The 19,450-nt window shown below is 39.1% G+C and overlaps 1 protein-coding gene across 1 annotated transcript in view; it reads left to right on the plus strand.

Annotated features, from left to right (window-relative positions):
• SCUBE1 (signal peptide, CUB domain and EGF like domain containing 1) overlaps positions 1-19,450 on the plus strand; it is a gene marked incomplete at its 3' end in the record, with an annotated part of 186,544 nt that overhangs the window by 101,034 nt on the left and 66,060 nt on the right. Inside the window, exons 6-7 of the mRNA XM_084206342.1 lie at positions 4,751-4,867; positions 7,697-7,786. Of these exons, the coding sequence (XP_084062468.1) occupies positions 4,751-4,867; positions 7,697-7,786 (207 nt within the window). The remainder of the gene's footprint in view (positions 1-4,750; positions 4,868-7,696; positions 7,787-19,450) is intronic.

The raw sequence follows: 19,450 nt of genomic DNA on the forward strand, positions 1-19,450 counted from the left end.
GAATAGTCGATTTGGCTCCAGATTATGTTGAAAAAAATATAGGAATTTACCTCTTCTTTCTAGAACAAACCAAGACATTTTATGTTCCTCTCTTTCTTAGCTGGAAGCTTAAAAATAAGAGGAAATCTAAGGCAGATTCACATACCTGCAAGCTGCAACCTGAAAGAGTTATAAACAAGTAAAAGCTGAATCTTTTGATAAAAAATGCAGTGTAACCCTACCTACAGCTGTTTCTGTCTGCCTCCTTGGATAATAACGATTTAAGTGAGCAGGAAGGCTAGTGCAAAGTGATTCTGAAAATCCTGCCTAGTACTTTTACAATAAAATGCCAACCTCCCTATGCCAAGTGGCAGCTTTTCAGCTCCTGCTGACGGTGTCCTCATGCAACTGTTTGCTATCAGTACAAAGATCCCCAGAATGTCAAAAATGTAAAGCCATACTAGAATAAATCATGTCAGCAATGTTGCATGCACAGCTTTATCACATAGAGGTGCCCATATATTTATGCAGATTATGTATTTAATGGCCAGTTTAGTTAAGAAACAGTGCAGTTTTCAAGTTATCTGGGATGACAATATGCTCATTTGAGAAGTCCATCCTACAAAAATGAAATATCTATCTGTAGCACCTGAGCCATGGTATATATTTCAGTCCACATTTGGACAGGATCAGAACACTCTTGTCCTGGGCAATTTTTTAAGTTACCAAGTATTAAATACTAGATTAAATAATTGGCCATATGTTTTCAAGTACTTCTTGTCATGATCATGTAAGATGGATTCTGTGAAACTTCAGAGAAGCACTGAAAACAGGATTTAGGCTGTAGAGTGAGGCTGAATTCTGGTACTTTCTGTCTTCTGGGGAGTTTAGCGTGGAATATCAATATCGGTACTTAGTAGCATATGTACATTAAAATCCTTCTTGCTCTTTGAGATGTCATTTCTCTTTTAGACAATTGTTTCTCATTTTTCATGATCAAAATCATTTCTACACTAGTCCATATATTTCTCTGGCTGTAAGCACTGGCCCACATGCCAAGCTGTGTCTCAGGACTGTTTGGCTCAGCCCAGTCAAACTGAATAATGCTGCTGGTTCCAGTATGGGCAGGTGGACAGGTAGGGCCATTATGCTGCCTGCCAGGGCCTGAAAGGTGTCTGGCCAGCCCAGGACCCTGAGCATTGTAGTCAGTGAAAAGAATTAAACTGGTTTGAAGGCACTTTGAAGCCCCAGTGTCAGCCCCAAAGCTCTTTATCTACACGGAAGAGTGTTGGGAGAACAGACTGGTGGTTTGGCTGCCAGCACTCACAGAGGGTGTGTGTCGTTTGTAGGGCTTCTCTGCTGTTGTACAGGGCATTCCTCCCACTAAGGGAAAGAGCCCAAAATTCTGACTGCACTTAGGACACATGCAAAAGCTGAAGCACTGTCAAAAGATGGTGTTACTCTGGTTTTAAATCTGCCATATGGGGATAAGTATGTCTGAGTTTTAAAAGATATGTGAATATTCTCCTTTGGTTTAAAAAAAAAAAAAAAAAAAACAACAAAAAAAAAACCTCTTTATTTTCCATCCCTTTCATTTTAACAAGATTTATGATATTTTAAGGTGATCTCTGTCTGTTGGAATTTACCATTTTGCCTCTATTTGCCTCTTCAATGTCACAGACTCTGAATGAGCACACAGCTGTTTGCATAGCTGCAGAGTCCAAATTTATCAGAAATAGTTTTTAAAATAGCACTTCATGAATTCTCATTAATACTGCTTTAATTCTTCCTCACAAAAATGGAGTAGATCTGGATGTCCATTTGCTTTTAAATAATTATGATTTTCTTCCTCTAAGCAAGAGAAACTTCCCACTGTGTCACTGCCACAGAATGAGGACTGGAAGAAAATTGAAGTGACATATTTTACAACTGGATTTTGTAGCAATTTCAACTGTAGAGCTTGTCAAACTTCAAAATGTTGACTCAAGTTACTTAAAATAAATAAATAAATTGTAGTCTAGACAGAATTCAAATCCTTCAAAAACATGATTTACTAATGTTTCTAGGAGACAGGAAAAGGAACTGACCTACATGTGCATTCATGAACTGGGTAGAATGGGAACTAGTAACTTTAATTGGCAGGGAAGCTGTAAAAGTGTGTGATTCTGCAGGATTTGCTATAAATGCCATCAGTCTGGTGCAATTTTTTCATAGACAAATATAGTAAGGAAAAGTTCCTCATATTACGTGGGTCAGAGCAAGCCTGTTCAGATATTTTCATCTCTGCCAGCAGAGGCTTTCAGCAAGGAATGCCAAAAATAACCACTGCAGTCACATTTTTTAAATACACACTTTGTTGCTGATTGCACTTTAAAATCCTCAATAAAAATACTGTTGGCTAGAAATGTATTTAAACATCTGGCATAAACAACACCTTTAAGTTAATTTGTGATGGCACTGCAGTCCAACAAGGATAGAAACTCCACATAGTCCTAGAGGCATATGGGGTCAAGTAAGAAGCATGTCTTTATTGGAAAGGTGGGAACTTTAGGAATAGAGAATTGACATCAAGTTTTGTTTATTTTGCATCAAAAATAAAAACCAAAATGTTACAGTGTATTGAAGGGAAATAAATGTTTCTTCCTTTGGATGCAAAGCAGACTGATTTGCCTCTGCTATTTTTTCACAAAAATAAATTATTAGGTAAGCTATAAAAGTGAAGAAGGAGAAAGAATGCCTGAGGGTGGCTGTTGCTTAGGGGGTTTTGTAATGTAATTCCTTGGATGTTTAGGATTCTCATGATTTGGGGTATATTCTCTCCTCTGTCTGGTTGGACTGAACCCAGCATTTCCATTTTCCAGTTTAGTGCACAAACTGTCAAGCTGCAAAAAGGGAACATGAATCAGGCCGGTCTCCCCATGTTTCTCACTTCCCTTCTTTCCATGGATAGAACAGTGATATTCCTGGAAAGTGAGGTGGGAATCCAGGCAGTCTCTTTTCAGAGATTATTCTTGCCACCAGGCATCAAGGCTATTCCATCTCTATCTCTGAACAGCACAAGGGTTTTTATTCCAAGTGTAGAGTGGGAAGGACCAAGGATGCTTGCACCTGTAGTGGCCTCAGGTCTGTACTTACTTGAGAGGTGGACAATTCCTGCTGTGATCTTTGCCAGAATTCAGGAGCTGAAATTGTAAACTTGTGGTTCCCATTCTGGCAGGAGTTTTTAATGGGAATTCTGTTGGATATGCTGTGGTGGGTCTCCCTCATTTGCTTTTTTTAGAACTGTTCCATTTTAAGATAAATATTTCAGTGATTACTGAGAGTGACATGGCTGCTCAGCACCGAGGCACTCACACCAGAGGTGGGATATTTCATTTCTAGTTACTGTGGTGGAAAATTCCGGTCTACTCCATTTTCAGGAGCTAGAATTAAAGCAGGGTCACTGAGTTCAGTGGGAAAATATATGAATGTAGCCATCTTGCATTAGATACAACCTCAGATTTTAGTTAGATATATGATTTTCAAATACTGTTAATCATTTTCTTGGTTTGGTTGTATTGCAACTTGCTACCCTGCCACTTTATAAATGTTTATCTAGAAGGAAAATTCTGCTAAGACCAATGTGAGGAAGTTCCTTCTGATTACTGGGAATCAGTATTTAAATAAATGTAGTGTGCATTTAAATTACCATAACATTTCAAAACACTTTATTCAATTGAAATTATGAGTATATAACAAAATAACAGCATATTGGATTTCCCCCATATTTGCCAGTATATATTTACCAGTAAAGAACCTAGTCCAAATAAAGACAGTAAATTGAATTCAGGAATCAGTCAGAGCAGAACTGTTATTCAGCATCAAGGTGTGCAACTGCAAAGGATGAAATGACACAGGGGCAAATGAGAGGCTTTATTAAATGGTGTTAGCCAGCTTAATGTTTTAAGTCTAGTTTGCCTTAGCTGGCAGAAATTAAATCCATCATGTGACAAAGGAAATCAATTGAATCTGGTCTATTAATTTGTGTAACCTTCAAAACTCTACCTGTTCTCATGAAAAATGTTTACTTTAATGTATGTTTAGTACTTTTTCACCAGTGGACATTTGAATTGCTAAAAGCTCTTCTTCTTTCGTCAAAGTGAAAGTGGCTTCTCCAGTGCTTCCTTCCTGGCTGAGGGCAGCACATGGCAGAGCCATAACAACTGTGTATTTTTTGTTGCAGAGAAGAAAAAAAAACCCCAAACATTTCCTGGTTTATTTTTAAACTTGTTGCTTGGGGGGGGGGGGCAGCACTTGTTATAGTAGATTTCAAGACTTTTGTGGTTCTGTTCTTGCTGCTTGGTCTCTGCTTCCTCTACTGAGAGAATGATGGGGCAACAAAAGAGAGATGCTGTCTATAGGCCTGAAACTATACATTTGTATTGGCAGACTGTTAATTTCATCATGGATATGAAGCATGTAGCTCTTAGGAAGACATAGAATTGGCCGAGAGTCACACTAAAATTATTAATACAAATAGAATGGGGAAAATGCTTTTATTTTTCTTTCGCTTCTTTTCTTCACTGTATGGATTGAGGCTAGGGAGTGAGACAGGTAGAAGGGAGGGGGCAGAAGGAAAAAATAGAAATAATTGCAAGCACAAATGTTATGTTGCCTTATGTCTTGGTATGTTACTGCTCTTCTATGTTCTGAAAGGCTCTCAAGACTAATTGGTTTCATTGTCATTTTATTTATATATACATATATACACATTCATTTGGGGCTTAACTAGTAACCTGTAACTATGGGAATGGAGGCTGCCAACACACCTGTGATGACACAGATACTGGCCCTGTGTGTGGCTGTCATCAGAAGTATGCCCTGCACTCAGATGGCCGAACCTGCATTGGTGAGTACGTCTCTGCAGCTCCTTTGATTTGGGGTTGCTCAGAATCTCTGTGCCGTGTGTGTGTTGTGTGTGTGTGTGTGTGTGTGTGTGTGTGTGTGTGTGTGTGTGGTGCCTGTGGGACAGAGGGGTGCACCAGCAGCTGACAGAAGGGTGTTCCAACAGCTCCTGGCTCAGCCAGGCACGCAGAGAGGCATTTGTGTGTGTTATGTCAAAATGTTTGTTAATGAAGTATCCCTTTGTTACCTGCTTGTGACTTTTCTTTCTGTTTGTAACTATTTTTGAAGTTAAAAGGTGCAGAACATTCATCATTTTGAATGAAAGTTCAGCTCTTCAGTTCACTTTTATCAGTCGAGACTTCCTTGCTTGAGCAAGGTTAGAAAAACTACCTCCCTTTCTGAGCTGTTACCAGGGAAAAGGATTCATCATTATGTGCTTTCTTCCCTGGTGTATGTTTCATGATTCTAAAAACTGCAACACTTGTAGTGACTAAGCTTTCATTCAGAATATCAGCAAAAAAGAGCCAGTCAAGACACGAAGCATCTTGGCAGATGCTTTGCAAACATTTATGATTAGAAAATGTATGATTTGTTTAACTCTATTTCTTTCCACTCCACTTTAAAAAAATAAATTTAAAAGTACATTTTTTGTGTAATGCAAGTTAACATTTGAAAATTCTTACAGATCAGAACCTGAAATCCATAATGGTTTTCATTGGCATTGCGGACATGATGACTTTTTTTGTTTGTATAATTTCAAGTTCTTACAAATTCTTAGTCATTTTCTGAGGTTAAAAAAACACAGACACATATTTATCATATTTTCTCTCCAGTACTGAAAGACGGAGCATTTGAAACCCATGGAAATCTGTCAGCTACCTTTAGCCAGTCTGTCTTGGTCAGATCCATGGCATAAAGCTCTGTGGCTGCCCAGAGCCTGGATCACTTCTGAGGGGTTTAACTGCACTAATTGTGGGGCAGGGTGAGGTTTATGCTGGCAGAGGTGAAGCTGAGCAGGGCTCAGAGCTGGGCTCTGCCTTTCTGTCTGCACAAGGTGTGTCTGAGTGCAGAGGATTTCTCAGTGGGTGCCTCTGATAACAGAGAGCTCTACCCTACAATCCCTGTCCTGTGGCAGTTCCAGATGGGGAGAACTTGCAAGAGTGAGAGCCTTGAGAGCAGGTTTTATTGAATGGATATTTGATCTTCTATTTATTATTGTTCACTAATATCCTTGGATGTTTTATTTTGTCCAGCATGTAAAAAAATATTTTAAAAGCTGTTTACATTGCATCTATTTTTATTTACTTTTTTTTCCCCATTTTCGTAATGTAATACATACAACTCCATGTTACATTCCTTGGTCTTGTGATGTAAGTCACATATTACTGCCTGTGCTGATTTTCTTCCCTCTAAAATAGTTCTTTCTCTTAGAATACTTCTATTTTTTTTTTTTTTTTTTTTTACATTTATTTATTCCTGCTTTCTGGTGATGGTTCCTGATTGCCTGTCTTGTCTGATAACTGACGTTTATTAATTATTTACAGAGAAAAAAAAAAAACACAAACAAACTCAAACAAAAGCCTCTATTGCAGCCTGATCCCATCTAGAACTTGTTAAAAACAAAACAAAACAACTTCTTGTTACCACTCAACCATGTAGAGTTGCCACAAACAAAACCTGCCAGCCTCCTCCTCCTCCTCACTTCAGTGATTCCAGTGTTTGCTGTCTTCAGTGGTGTATATATTCCAGGCATCACTGCAAGAATGCAAACTTCTGCAATGCAGATAAATACTTGTTGACCCTTTGTCTAACATATTTTGTCTTTGTTTGCTTGTCTTAACCTTTTTTTTTTTTTGTTTGCTGCATGTGAAAGTTCCAACTTGCATTTTTGGTTTTTGTTTTCCTAATGAGCATTTCCCTTTTCCTACAAATCATTTTATTTGCCCAGCTGCTGCTCCTTCATTGCTCTCCTGTATCAGAAATCTTTAATTTTATTTCACCTACTGATCATCTCTTCCCACACTTGTGACTGTTTCTATGTCTTTCTAATGAAGCATAACCAAAGTCCTCATTATGCTGTATGAAACTCTTACATGTAGGATGTCAGAGACTACCTTGTAAAGTGACCTCTGATGACATCATCCTGCTCACTGCATGCTAATAAAATTACTAAACCCTGTTCTTGCAACATCTTTCCTAGCATTGAATGTTTAGCTAGTAGTGTTTCATAGACAAGCAGGCAACCAGCACTGCCCAAATTGATCTTTTTTTGTGTTTGTTTGGTTTGTTGTTTGTTTATTTTTGTTGTTGTTGTTGTTTAATTTGCATGCTGTTGTTTCGTTTCTCAGTGTGTCGATGTGTACAAGGCTGTGGCGCATCCGTGCCCATCCATCACCGGACTCTTCTCGCTCTCTCTGTCTGTCCCAGTCTTCTGCCTGCCACCTTCAGATCCTGGTGCCCCCATTAGCCTAGGTTGTCTTTGGTAGTTTGTTTGACTAGCCTTCCTGAATTTTAATTTTCGTCATTAACACCTCTCTGGGGCACCCGTGTTAGCTGTCTTGTTCTCCAGTAGAAATCCACCTACCTCGTGTGATTAATTACTTCTGAGCTGATCATTCTTCCTTCCCACCCTCTTTCTTCCTCCTTTCCCTAAACACTCTTTTAATTTTTTCCTGGGTTCTCAAAGGGAATTAACTCTCTAACGGGGATTTAGTGCTTTCATGCCTTGCTTCTTGGCCTTGGCTGTGCCATGCCAAGAAACTGTCTTAGGCAGCGGAAAATTGGGCTTGTGATTAACCAACTGCTCCATGTTTGTCCCTTACTTGTGTTTTAGAGAAGGATGAGGCTGCAATTGAGAGTTCTGAGTACAATGCCACGTCAGTAGCTGATGTGGACAAGCGGGTGAAACGGCGGCTACTTATGGGTAACACTTTTCTTCCACTTCCTTTGTTGTGCTCTCACTTTTGTCTGTATGTATGTGGGGGGGAGGTTCTCTTTTGGTCTCATTTGGTTTTGGTCTCCTTTGGTTTTGGTTTGGCCTGTTTTTTTTAACCTGACTTCATCTGTGTGGAAAGGTCACCAATTTTGTTAAGTTCTCATCTGTTTTACAACTTCATTCCTTGTTTTTAAACTTTTTTTTCCTAATGCTGCAGCTTTAATGCTCAATTTTCTCTGCATAGAAAGAAGCTTTTGCCATTAACCTTACTTAGCTTATGCAAGCTACTTTTTACATGTGATTTGTGTGTTTGTGTATATGTGTTGCTGTAGAATTCCTGAAAAATCTCCTGTTGCAGACCTGCCTATTGACTTAAAAGTGGATGATGATGATGACGATATAAACCAATGTTCTATTATATCTGTAGTGTTAAATGAGCAAGTGTGTTTGCCTAATTAAAATTTCCCGTTCTTTTGATTGAAATGTAAATGTTATGACTGGAAATTCATTAATTTCCTTTGCGCAGCATTTTTAGTAACTGCTGAAAGATCTTTCCCGAGTGACTAGTGAGCTTCTGTACATTCTTCTTTCTGAGGCATGGCTTGTTTCTCTGTGTTGTTGGAGCCTGAGAGTGGAACAGAGTAGGAAGTGCACTGAACAGTGAAGATAATTCTTTAGCTTCTCTCAGTTAACCCATTGCACACCTTTGTGCTTGTCTCCTTCGCTTTACATTTCTGGCTCTTAGTGAGAAGGGCCTTTTGGGAATAGAAAGGGTCGAGTGGCTGGGCCTCTTCCAGACTTTGCATGAGACAAAGAGCACAGCATAGCACAGACTGCTGAATGATGCTTGGAGGATTGCAAGTGGTTTATTTCTCTGTATTTTCCACTCTACCCACCTCATAAAATTATTTTTGCTAGATTTTGAACATAGTGGCCATTGGTGAGATGTACCCAACGGAACCACTTACAAGACAGGGATTCATCACCACGACAAAATTCTGCTCTCTCCCTCAGGGTTGCTATTTCTTTTCTTAAAACCACTGAGTCCTTTGCAGACTCAGCTCTGCCTGTGATCATCCATACCTACCTGGAGTGATCACCTTGAGGAGACTAAAGCCTGACTTTGAATATTTAGTTGATTGCTGTGCTAATAGTTGCAGTAGGTGGAAATATTTATAAAGTTTCCGTATCATTTGTATCTTGTCATCCATGACAAACAGTCCATTTACCCAGAGACCAGCATACAACCACTGTGTAGGAAATGGCACAGTGTTATAACTTTGTAATGGTATTAGATGACAAGATTGAGGTAAAATATCTTTCTTCATGTGAAAATCTGGGCATATGTTCCTTTTATTTTTAGATTATCCATAGTTGGTAATTTCCAATTAGTTTGCAGACCTAGCAAGTGACCCATATCATTTTATTTTTTTAATGATACACAATTTCAAATTATTTAACCTAACAAAAGCTATGAGACAGCTCATCTTGCTTTATAAATGTGCTGTTAACACTTACAGCTATAATTTCAATGAGAACCATAGCCTCACAAGAAGTCATGAAAATTTGTGTGCCAAAAGACCTCCAGACCACTGAAAAATGGGGAGACCTCTGGGTCTCAATGGTGAGTTTGCCCAGCCACAAATAGTATGTGCAGTACTCTCTAGGGATACTGAGCAACATAGTGCACTGTGTTGATACCTCACCCCCTGAAAAAAATAAATATCCACCTGAAAATAAGCTTACACTGCTTCCAAGAGTCCAGGCAAATAGCATTAAAAATTTTACCATTAAAAATATTAGTAACAGCCTTCTTAATTACACCAGGTCTGCAAGTTCCAAGCTGAACATAGACCCTACAAATTGGCTTAGGGAGATAGTTTAAAATCCAATTTGCAAAATGCATCGTTGAATTCTTCAGTACCTCCTGTATTAGCAGGTATCAGCTGACAGCTGAGAGTTTCTGGAATGCTGTGTTTAAATCACTGATTCCTTAGAAAAGCATTAGCTAGAGAGGAAAATAAATTTAATTAGTGAGTAAGATTTGAGTGGGTGGCTTAATATTTAGGGACTTTTCTAGTTCTTTGTTTCTGCTGATTGCTGATAGTCAGATTTATTTTTTTTTTATGCACTCTTACTCATTTCCAAAGTGTAGTGGCATTTCCATGAAATTCCATATGTCTTCAGGTATTTTCTAAACAGCTATTTTAGGAAATACTGGAATGTTCCTCAGAAACTTTTTTCCCAGTTTTTCTAAACCCTCCTGCAGACAGTCTTGTGAGAGTAGGAAAAGTAGACGACTTTATGTAATTTTAGTAATCTGATGAAAGGTGCCTTCAGTTGCAAGTCCTGAGATGACAATTGCTAGTCCCCTGTCATTTTTAGCTGCATGCTATCAAAATGACTATGATCTGTCCAACCCTTGAAGTCAGCCAAGGCACGGAATAAGCCTGACAAGATTGCTTTAGAACAGTGTTGCTGTCAGACAAGGCTGCCTACAGCAGTCATCTTGCTACACCAAGACTGGCCACATCAGACTGGCAGTGTCTGAGTCATGCTGTAGTCCTGTGACTTGTGGCTAAATCTTAAACAGAGAAAATTAGGTAAATGCTCCATTTTCCTTCCTGTTAGATGCATTCTTATCTAGATCTTCTGAGACATATGAGAAACTGGTCTTCTCTGACAACCTACAAGAAACTTCCCTTTAGAACTGTCCAAAGATGCCCAGGAATTTCCATCCAACTTTTTCATAATGAGGGCTTCCAGCTGTCACTTTTTCCCTGAATCAGAGAAAAGCGCTTGGATTGCTCCCATTCCAGAGACGGCACTGGATGGCTGTTATCTGGTCAGTGAACGTTCATACAGGTCTTTTCCTTCTTCCTCACTTCCCCTTGGCCATTGCCATCATGGAGTGGAGGCAGTGCAGCCTTAGTTGTACTCCAGGGGGGCTCCTGGAGAGGTTCTGCCTGGGTTCCATGGTGGCTGCTGTGAACTGCACCTTGAGCCGTCAGCATTCCGTAGTTGAGGAAGGACATGGATCCTGCACAAGTGCACAGCTCCAAAAGCAGAGCTGTACCATTATCTCTAAGGCACTCCTACGTTCCCTTTTTGCAGAACACCTTGCACTTGCTACAAAGCAGAAGGGCTCAACCAATGTCTTCAGGTCTTCTTGAACATCTGGTGCAGTTTATCTTGAAGTTAGCTGAGCACAGCCTTCAGCTCTTAAAATTATGTTCAAATCTCTGGTTTTTTGTGGTATAGCAGAAATTTTTCTGAAAGTTATTTTGTGTGTTTCTTAGGAGCATTACAGCAACCTTCTCCATCTTCCCTTACCTTCTTTTCCTTGGGAGCCCATTTGCTACAACTGTTTTTTCTATCATAGCATCAAAGTATATGTCTGCCCTAACTGGTTAGAGGAGTGGACTGGTACATTTCACATATTTCTCAGTCTAAATCCAGAATGAGTGTGAATCACAGTATATCTGCCCTGCCTAACTGTATGAGAGCCATTCTAGTATGGGCACACAACTTTAGAAGCACCAGATTTCCAGTTTACTCTACTAATACACTAACCTTAAAAATACTTTGTCCAGTGTCACATCTTCAGCAATGGAAGTTGCTTTTATTCATGTTTCCATATCTCTTTTTGCTGCTATAGCCCTGGATAGAATTTATAACTCCAGCAGCCCCATCACAGTCTAAACTGTAAAAATAAATCATCCAGCAGCCTACCATTTTATCATTAAATAAATTCTAAGTAATTAAGTCTTATGGGCTTAATTCTCCTTGACCACCATCTTTCACTCAAAAAGGCTGCAAGGTTTTTATAGAGCAATTGTCTGTTGATATCCTGAAACTTTCTTTTAGAAACCTTCTTTTAGAACTTGATATTCTAGTCACAGAAATAGAATTCATAGCATCACTTATGCCATCGGGCTCCCTCATTACAAATAAGCCAAGTGCTTACAAAGAGGTGACAAGCAGCTGGAAACTTCCTCTTTGAGGAACCAGAACTGTAGAACTGTCTGAAATTTAGACTCAAGGAGTCCTCCTCTCCTAGTCAGAGATAATGCTTTTCTCTTTGGCCACCCTTTACATCAACTCTTTGAACCAAGTAATTTTATGAAGTATTTTTGAATATTGTCTTTAAAAATGCAGTTGCTCGCTACATCACCATCATCCCAGGCCTTATTAGACTGCATGAATCTGTAAAGTGTTTTAGCAACACAACCATGATGCTTTGTGCAGGCTGTTTGTTAGATCCTGTCCTCTGGTCAGCTCTTCTTGAAGAGGCAGACCTGACTCATTTCTCTACTCTTTAGCAGTCAATGAATCAGGTTCATTTGGGCTTAACATGAAGTGACTTCAGAACAACTGCCAACACTATACATCTTCCTCACCTTCAATCACTTTTCCATTCTTCAGAACTCACATAATTCACAGAATCACTTGGTTGGAAGAGACCTTCAAGATCATCAAGTCCAGCCCATGCCCTAACACCTCCCCTAAACCACAATGCTGAGTGTCACATCCAGAATTTTATTAAACACATCCAGGGATGGTGACTCCACCACCTCCCTGGGCAGGACATTCCAGTACTTTATCACCCTTTCTGTAAAAAACTTTTTCCTAATATCCAACCTATATTTCCCTTGGCACAGCCTCAGACTGTGTCCTCTGGTTCTGTCAGTTGCTGCCCGGTGAAAGACATCAACCCCCAGCTGACCACAACCACCTTTGAGTAAGTTGTAAAGAGTGGTCTCTTCTCTGAGATCACTGTTGTAAGAACTCACTTTGACCATAAAACATTCTTGCTCTGACCCCAGAAGATAAAAAGTTGGTTCCTTCTCATCACAAGAAGAGGGGTGTACAAAGTACCAGTAAGTATAGCAAAGAGCAACAGTACAATGAGCCCATCCTGAAGTTGAGGAATTGTAGTAATTTCCCTTCCATGCTTAAGGGAAGCAAAATGGACACCCCTGCTAGAAGTGTCTTCAGAAATCCAAACTGCACAGAAATTCACTCCTCCACGAGACATATTCAACTAATTTTGTGTCAGGGCAGCTGAGGATTTTGCTGTTGAACACGAGTAATGTCATTTGCAACCCACCTCAAAGAGAGTGATGCAATTCTTCCCTGGAAGCTGGTTCCAAAGAACCCTCCAAAGTATTCTACTGTCAGCTGAAATGCTGGTATAATAAATAAATAAATGCTGGTGAAGTGCATTGGAACTGTGCAGGTCTTTGTTACTTCTCAATTTTACTTCTGCCTCAATTGCTTCTGGGGTGCCATTTGGAAACCAAGGACCAGCTTTGACAGGCTGGGATATATGTGCACCTGCATTACATTTTATCCCTGATTTCCTAGGAGTTGTTCACAGGCAGGGCTGTGGTCTGGCCGTATTCCTGGCACTAAACCAGTAAATAAGGTAGTATTTTTACTAGTTCTGTATTTTCCTTGCTGTAGCAAGAATGATTTGATTTCTGCAAATGTCTCCTCTTTCATGATCTTATCAGTGGCTTTCCAGCCATTTATTATGAGCAGCCAGCTACCTGCTGGAGGGATGAGTGTGCAGTCAGCTAAGACCATTCCCTCTGCACAGCAATAGCTAGAGATGTGAACTGTGGAAAGGGCAATTTGGGCATTTCTGCCATGGATTAGTCTATGACAGAGAATATCCTCCCTGCAAGTTATGTGGGGCAGAATCATCTCTTTGTTTGCATTTGCTTGCTGTGGAAATTGTACTTCCCCATCATCTCAACTCCAAGGATCCCAAACATTGCAGTAAACAGCCAAAGCCAGTTCAGAATAATAGATCACAAGTGCAAGTCCTGCTCTGGCCACTTGAATGACACGCCAGTACTCCCTTCTCTGTGTGCTGGTCAGCTCTTTCATCCAATCTTGTGCCTCCTGAAGGTACCTGGGCACATCAGCCAAGGTAACTGTTTTTATCCTGTCCTGGTCAAAGCTGTTTAGGTTTTATATCTTTAGCTCAGTACTTACAATGGATTTTAATGAGCTGCTCATATCATATTAAATAAAAAACCCACAACTCGAGCTTGTGCCATGGTTGACAGCATTTGTAGCAAAAGGCAAGCATTTAAATATCTGTTACATCAAAAAAGGCAGAGAGATTTACAAATTTAAAGCTTGGGTTTAGTAGTTGGTACTACTTGAACCAGAAGTAGTACTCAACATCATATTTCTTGAGTCATCTGAATTTAATAGTCAGCCATGTGGCATCTTTTCTTAACCTCCAGTTATCTAAGGATTAGGCTTCCCTATTCATCCTGAACATCAAGGATGCTTTGACTGACTGGAGCACCTGAAAAATAAGAAACCTTCTCATTTCTCTAGTGGGCTTTTTTTTACTTTCACCTCTCTGTATGACACACAGGACTCTTTTTGTACCACTATTTTCTCTTCAGTAGAGACATTCAGCTTTTTTTGATTACAGGAAAATAGAATCCACAAAGTTAACTACAATTACCAGAGTCTCATACTTAAATTTATTTTCTCCTGCTATGTTTAAAATGACAGCATATAAATATGGAAATTTTCCTTCTATAGTCTTTCACCATCCAAAGATCTCTCTTATGGTGACTCAGTGTGAATAACTTATCCAAAATCAAGCATCTTGAAATACTATAGAATCTGTAGAATCTTTCTTGAAATACTGTATAAACCACACAGTGACAGTGTATATAATATGGAAATCTCATCATTTTCTGTATTTCAGGACTCTGTGGTAGAGCCATATTTAGCTTCCTTGCAGATCAGGAAAAAGAACTGTAGAACATATGAAAGCCACACATTCTTAACCTTAATGAATCTTGTAATCTGATGAGAGTTTTCTGTCAAAAGGCTTTTTTCTTGAAAGTAGGTTTTGTGGGGAAACTCTGGGTTTTCTCAGTGCTTTTGCCTGGAATGATCTTCAGAAATAGGGAGACAGAATGTACACAGAATGAACTTGTTAGAATTTTCATTTGAAATGTAAGGAGATGATTCTAAAGACCTTTTCACAGTGCATTGTCACCCCTGTTCAAGAAAAATGTTGGTCTGTAAAATCAGACTAACTCATTATTGCCTCATGTATATGTTCCACCCTTGGGGCCACTATTGGTAATCAATAGCTTGATAAAGGCTAGGGATTTTTCAGTTTCAGTAAACATAAAAGCATAGAAAATGTGACCTGGGTTTCTAACATGCCTAAACTAAAAATTTAATGCCTAAACTACCAAACACTGGAGTAAAGAGTGTACAAGCTCTGGTTTGCCATCAGAAAAATTCCAAAAGTATTACATTGTTTCATTCCAACATGAATTAAAAACGGATTCTGCATACTTTATTTTTGTCTTCTTTCAAAGTAGAATGAGAGTGATACTACTCCCAGGTTTCTGTCTCAAAGTGTTTGTTTTGAAGTGCTCTTTCACAGCAGTTAAATTCTATCACAGTTACAGCCTACCAAGGGTCACTTTAAGCCAAGAGCACCTTTCCAGTGTGTACTTCAGTGCCTAATTTTGTTGTACTGCCTCCTAGGATTCTTTCCAATTACTTAAAATATGTCTTTATTTTTCTGAATGGCTTTTACCTGACTTAGAAACGCTCACTGTCAGAAAGCCAAGCATGTGTCTCTGTATGCATCATAATCCTTTTGCGCTTTAATCAATAAAAAATTGCAAACATTTCATTAGCAGGAATATTGCTAGGAGGTTCTATAATTCAGTTACTGACTGTGAAACCAAGACCTCACTTTAACTCCTTCTGTCAGTTCTACTTTGCTGTATGAAATCATAGCAAACAGGGGGAAGGAATCCCTGAGGTCATTCATGCATTCTCTGTCTCCCAAGGGCAGATCTTTTCATCTTGAGTTACCATCACTTTTATTCATTGAGTTTGTGAATGGTGTGCTATTTCCTGTAAAAATCCCTTTTCATTTCTTTGCTGACGATAAAGACTCTGACCTTATCCAGAATTCCTGGCAATACCTTCCATTGTTTTGCTTTCCCATTTTAAATGAAAGGATTTATCCAAGGTCAGAAGATAATGCTCCTTCACGATGTTCAGAGAGTTTCAGTTTTTCTTAAATGAAACTTCTCTATCTAGAGAGAGCACAACAGCTACAAGTGTTAATTTTAAGAACCAAACTGGACTCATAGGATGCTTATAAAACACCTGATCCAGTCTATCAAGTGACATTCCCTAAATCTGTAATGTTCCCTGAAGAGGAATCGATTTTTTCTGAACTGAGAGCTGAGGGGTTCATGATTCAGGGTAAGATTCACCTAGTTTTTTTCTTCACACATTCCCTATGTGGCAGGGCAGAATTCTCATCCTATTTTCATGCAAATAAAATTCTACCAATCATGAAATTGCAAGGAAATGAGGAGACAAGCATAACGAAGTGAAGAATTCCACATCCTGCAAGTTACCCTTTCTGTCTTACCTTTTTCATTCCCTGAATATGAAGCTCTTTCAGTTTCTCCTTCATCTGTTCACAGCTATTTGTTTCTTTCATTATACTCTTGTGAATGCTCTTTCTCTATCCTTTCAGCATCACAGGGCATAATTTGCATGAGAATAGCACAGTTCTCCCTTAACTGAAAATTGAAATATTTTGTGTTTTGTTTCTTCTTGTGCTTGTTGTCCTTTGAGTCCTTCCCTGTACCCTGATCTACTGCCACATATCACATGTACCTCATGTACTGCTACTTTTAGTAAAATTCTTTTTTTGGATGGCAACAGCAGTCTTATCATCTGTTCTCTGTCTCATGGCTTTCTTACTCATACTGCATATTCCCTCTTACATAAAGACAAGCTCATTTTATAATCCACAGATTTTTTTTTAATGGCCTTCCTTGAGTTAAGTTTGAATCTCTTCCAAGTTTCAGGCTTTCAGGATTTATGCATTTTTTTGATCAGAATTTGCAGGGGATCTTCAGTGGGGTCTTTTTTATTCAGTTAGTTAGTCCTTGTTCTTAGGCAGGGTCATGCACTTCACCTAAGACTAGTGGTTAAAATTATTTCTGAATTCTCTAGATGAAAGTTAGGAGGAAGAGAAAGAACCCCAGTTCAAAACCCAAGTGTGTCTGGAATTTAGAAAGAGCTCTCTTTGGTGGAGATTGTGCTGCAGCACCAATGTGAAAGAAACAGATGAGATGTCTGCACAGGCAACCTTTCAGCCAGATGGAGCAAAGTGCTTTTTCAGGAAGGGAGGGGAGGCACAAATTTAGGACTAATTTGACTCCAGACACTTTGTGTATTAAATTAAATGAATTCAACTTTGTTAAGGGGAGGGAGCCAGTACCACTCAGCTCAGCAGGATCTTGTCCTCTCATAGAACTGCTCTAATACCTTACCATCATCACTTTTTCAAAACTGCTACATAGTTTGCTCAATGGAGTCCTGACATTGGTCCTCAAACACTAGAGTGATGCAAGGAATCACAACACACAATGGCATTCAATGGTTAGACCTTCTCAAAATTCTCAAAATTCTCAAAGCCATGTATTTGACTATCTTTAACAGACATCCTTAATCTTTTCTCAGTTGTTCAAAGCTGGTGTTTCACTGTGAATTAAATACCGAGAAATAAACTCATTTTTATGTGCTTAGGGTAGGTCAACAGGTTATCAGTTGATTCAGAGGCAGTAACAGTTTACAAAAGCTTTAGCGACATCACATCTGCTGAGAAACAGATACTGGGAGTAGTTTACCCTTTTTGCCACTCCAGTTGCCAGGAATTATTACTTCAGAGGCACCTTTTTAGGAAAAACATGATCTAATTAATCCATATACCTTCTTGTTGCACTGGCTAAAACTGTGAATGCACTAATGCTTGCACCATCTAGCTTTAGTTGCATGAAGATTAACTTGTTCATGTGTCTGATCCCTGAATTCAAGACAGTTATTCTGAGCATAAGATGCCATGTTCCGATCTCGTGCAAAATCCAGACCAGGTGTAGAAGGAGACACAATTACAGTCTGAGTACGGTTACTCATAACTTTGCTTAGATTATGATTTACTTGATAGGACTTGATGGCTTCTCTAAATTCTGAGCTCCAGACTACTCCATCAAGAATTGCTCTTGCCTAGCATAAATATTGACTTAGAATGAGCTCAAAATAATATGGCACAGATTTTGAGCCCAGTCATCCTGTTTCTGCTGACCCCAATGAGCTTTAGTCCACTGCAAATTAATTCCAAATAAAGGCAGTTTGAATTGCTAGTTTTCTTTAACTTGCCCTTTGGTTAGTGTTATCATTTGGGTAATCATAGGAACTAGGTGGTGGGGAAAAGCATTTCTCCATTTTCAAGTCTTCCTTTTGGCTGTACTTACTGCTTGCCATGTCGACCTAAACAGTTTAGAAATCTGGCAAACTTAGAGAGTTCTCTTTGTTTTGGGGGACTGCTATGTCTTTTCTCTGCAGCCTACCAGTTGCTGCAAAAAATCCTTTTCCTCTGCACAGGGCCTTAAGACAGATGGTCAGTCTGGCCTTCCTCTCTGATTCAGAGGAAATGGCAATCATAAGCCCTACCGAACAGTCATTTCATTTAGTCCAAGAACAACTTTTTCTGACCAAGAAGGTGCCATTCAGTGTCCCTGTCATGCTTTTCCCAAGAGACAGATGCTGCAAGGCTGCCTTAAATGTAGGTGATGACTTTAGTGGCTTCCCGCTCCAATTTTCACTTAGGTTGTGTAGTTCTCTTGTTTTCACTTCAGCTGGGTTTTTTCTTCTGTTAACATTTCTTTGCATGTTTTACACACATTCTTGGGAGCAGCTCTTACGTTTACAATTGTTATCCACTCTTTCCAGTCATTGTGTTGTGATCAGGAGTCTGGAAATAAGTGGGGTTTTTCTGGATCCTGTTGATTTCAGACTGCCATGGCAGGTAACAGAAAAGATCAGAGAATCACTTCTCCATATCTCTAAATAAAGTACCTTGGTGCTAGATCCCCCTCCTCTTGCCTTTATTGGTGTTTACCTTGTCCAGTTTTAATACCTTTCCTCATGATTTATCAAATATTTTAGAGAATGACCTAGTTAAGACAGAGATTACTGAACGACCCTCAGATGTAACCCTGCTAATCTCAAGGAGCTATGGAATTTTGTTCTGCTTTGCACCTTATCTCAGTTCCTATATAATTGGATCTTAGTCCAGTTTTGGATCTTTAAGTTTGGATCATAGTCCAGATTGAACCAACAATGAATAATAAAGAATCCAAGATTTGCCTGATTTTGACCAAAACCCTTAAAATCGTGTCATGTTCTTTCATTCATGAGATAAACTGAATTCACAAAAATTTGCTTTATAAAGGAATTGGCTACTTTTAAAAAACCCAAAAAATTTTTATTAGAAGGTTGTATTTTAAATGGTTATATTTACTTGTTTCATAGAAGAAGCTGAAAATCAGGCTTTCAGAAATATTCTCAAACCATGAGATGTGTTCGGAGTTTTAGGCATTTAAAAGTTTCAAAGCCAAATAAAAAATCCTGTCTAGTGTGACTCTTTAAGAAAGTGACCTGTTGCCACTTGATAGAGATTCTGGTTTAGCTCAAAAGCTTCAGAAGTAGAACCTGAAGAGCTGCTCTTTCCCTGCTAAACCATTGCAGGCACTGGAGTAACTTCTCCTGGTAACTAAGTCAATG

Source organism: Fringilla coelebs, assembly GCF_963513975.1.
Source record: "Fringilla coelebs genome assembly, chromosome: 5".
Taxonomy (NCBI): Eukaryota; Metazoa; Chordata; class Aves; order Passeriformes; family Fringillidae; genus Fringilla; species Fringilla coelebs.